The 2,571-nt window shown below is 70.7% G+C and overlaps 2 protein-coding genes across 2 annotated transcripts in view; one reads left to right on the top strand and one right to left on the bottom strand.

Annotated features, from left to right (window-relative positions):
- Positions 1–912, top strand: part of MNEG_12425 (hypothetical protein) — a gene marked incomplete at both ends in the record, with an annotated part of 3,768 nt that extends 2,856 nt beyond the window's left edge. The window contains one exon of the mRNA XM_014039104.1: positions 157–912. Coding sequence (XP_013894558.1) covers positions 157–912 — 756 coding nt within the window. The remainder of the gene's footprint in view (positions 1–156) is intronic.
- An 869-nt stretch (positions 913–1,781) lies between these two features.
- Positions 1,782–2,144, bottom strand: MNEG_12424 (hypothetical protein; the record flags this gene model as incomplete). The annotated part of the gene is made up of 1 exon (XM_014039103.1): positions 1,782–2,144. A coding segment is annotated over one exon (363 nt), but the record flags the coding sequence as incomplete, so codon positions are not given.
- Positions 2,145–2,571: the final 427 nt, after the last annotated feature.

Raw genomic sequence — 2,571 nt, 5'->3', positions numbered from 1 at the left:
GCTGGCACGCGGGGCGGGCGCGGGGCCGGCGCCGGGGCGCCGGCGGCGGCGGCGGGCGACGGCGCTGCCGGGGCGCGGCAGCCGTTTGTGGGCTGGTTGCGACCGCGGCGCGGCTGGCTGCCGGGCTCGTGGGGCACCGCGTGGCTGGCGCCGCAGGAGCATTGGGAGCTGCTGCTTGCTGCGGTGGCGCGCCGCGACGTCAAAACGCTGGCCTTGCTGTCGGACATCGGGAAGCCGTTCGACAACTCTGCCTCCACCGCGGCGGCCGCCAACGCGCTCGCTGCCGCGGCCGCGGCGGGCGCGCTCGGGCTGCTGCCGGCGCTGCTGGGCCCGCTGGTAGCCGCCGCCGAGGCCGAGCGCGCCAGCGGCGACGAGCTCGGCTGCATGCAAACCTCGCTGCTGTGCGCGATCCAGCACGCGCGGCCGCTGACGGCAGCGCGGGATGACGCGCCGATCGGAGAGGTGGTCGATGCTGCGCTCCTGCTGCTGCGCGCCGCGGAGCACGCGGGCGGCGCGGAGGGCGAGCGCGTGCTGGCGCTCAACTGGCTGGGGCCCGAGGCGCCACTCCCCCCCGCGTTCCCGCCGTCCGCGCACTTGGGGCTGCGCGCCCCGGCGGGCGCCGGCGGCGTCGTCGCGGCGCGCGTCAAGGCGCTGCTGCTGCGGATGTGGCGCGACAGGCTGGAGGCCGGCGAGGGCGGGCCGCCGCCGCCGCCGCCGTTTGGCGCGAGGTGGGCGCGCCAGGCGACGTTCAAGCTGGTGGCCAACGCGGGCGGCGGCGGGGACCCGGACCTGATGTTTGCGGCGGTGCAGTGGGCGCAGATGCTGAACGAGTGGCGCGCGGCGGGGGCGGGCAGGGCCGGCGGGGGCGACACGGACGGCGAGGACGATGCGGAGGGCGTGGACGGCGCATAGCTCACGGTGTACACGGCCTGGCCCGGCTTGGCGCGGCGCCGCAGCTGTCCCCTGATCGCCCCCATTGTAAAGGGCTTGGTGGGTTCCCGCAGCGCGTCTGCCCGCCCCCAAGGTGGCCCCTGCAGTGCAACCACATGACTCAGCCCGCACTCCTTCCTGCCTTGTTTCAGAGGGGGAGGGCCGGCGCCACTGCCACCAGCCGCTGCCTGTTACATGGGTTTTGCAAACTCGGCGACGGGCGGCTGCCGCGCCCTCGGCAAACCTGGCTCGTTCCCAGCAAACCCTGAGCAGGGGGTGTACCGTCACGGTCAAGAAACGGTTAACGGGCCCCTGGCTGCGACGCCGAGGGTGCGAGGGGCGCTCAGGCGCTGTGGACCGCCAAGAAAGTTGCCGCTCGGCAGGTCTCACTAGGATACTCAAGCAAAGGGTGCCAAATCAGGCAGCCCTGCATTGTGCGCTCGAGGTGCCGCAGAGACGGAAGTAAATCAAGTGGCAGTGCACGGATAAGCGGCAAATACGAGTGATTGGGTTGAAGTTGAACAATTGCAGCAGACGGAGCCGACTGGCTGGCTCTGTTGGCCAAGCAAAGTGCTGCCAACAGGAAGATTTGCAGACGGCGCGCTGCACGCCTCACGCGCGTGGAACCTGCCAGGCTGGGCTGCCGTGACAGGGGCTCCGCTGAGCCCTTCGAGCTGGCAGGTTTCTTTGCGAGGGCGCCACGGCCAGCCGGACGCACACCCACACGTAGGGTGCACGGCTGTCGTGACCATAAAAAGGGAACGGCGTGCGGCGGTTTCCCGCAAACAACCCGGCCGCGGTACACAACGGACCGATCTGCGCGGCCGTCGCCCGGCTTTGCAGCGCCACCGTCAGCTCGAGGGCGGCGCCTGCGCGCGCGCCCGCAGCTGCCGCAGCGCGTCGCCAAACGCCGTGAGAGAGGGGCACCATGGCAGCGCGGCCGCCATGTAGGCCGCAAACTGGGCTGGGGTCATGACGCCCGCGTAGACTGCGAGGCAGCACACCGCCTGGTCGACCGCCGCCGCCCGCTCGACCGCCGCCAGCGCCCGCAGGCGCGCCTCCGCGGCGCCGCCGGCCCCCGACAGGTCCCCGGCGGCCGCGGCGGCGGCGGGCGCGGAGTCGCAGGAGCAGTCTCGCAGCAGCGCGTCCCGCGCGGCGCGCTGGTGGGCGGCGCGGTCGGCAAACACGTCCAGCAGTGCCAGGACTAAGTCCTCCTGGGAATGTTTTCAGAGCGACGCGTGCAATTGTCAGCATTGCACCCAGCTTCAGAGGCAGCGCTGGCCTTGTTTGACAGGTGTTGCAAGACCTTTTTGGACGTTCGCCTTTCTCGAAGGCGGAGGTCGTTCATGACACCAGGCGCGAGGCTGGCCCCGATACTGCGTGGCATTGGCCCCCACCCCTGTGGTGCCGCTGCTGGCCTCACCTGCCACTCCTCTAGCGCAGCCTAGCAGGTTTGCGCAGCAGGCAGCAGGCAGCAGGGGAGTGCGGAGCGCAATTTGAGGATCGAGGATACTTCATAGTCATGGGGGAGGGCCTCTGCAACTGAATCGCAGCCTTGCATCAAGGCCGTGAGCCCGCCAGGGTTTAGAACCTCAACACATGCTTGAGCATGACAACGCTGAGCTTCCAACCCAAACTCAC

The sequence above is a fragment of the Monoraphidium neglectum genome (assembly GCF_000611645.1).
Source record: "Monoraphidium neglectum strain SAG 48.87 unplaced genomic scaffold scaffold03239, whole genome shotgun sequence".
Lineage (NCBI taxonomy): Eukaryota > Viridiplantae > Chlorophyta > Chlorophyceae > Sphaeropleales > Selenastraceae > Monoraphidium > Monoraphidium neglectum.
This window is presented reverse-complemented; position numbering and strand designations above follow the sequence as displayed.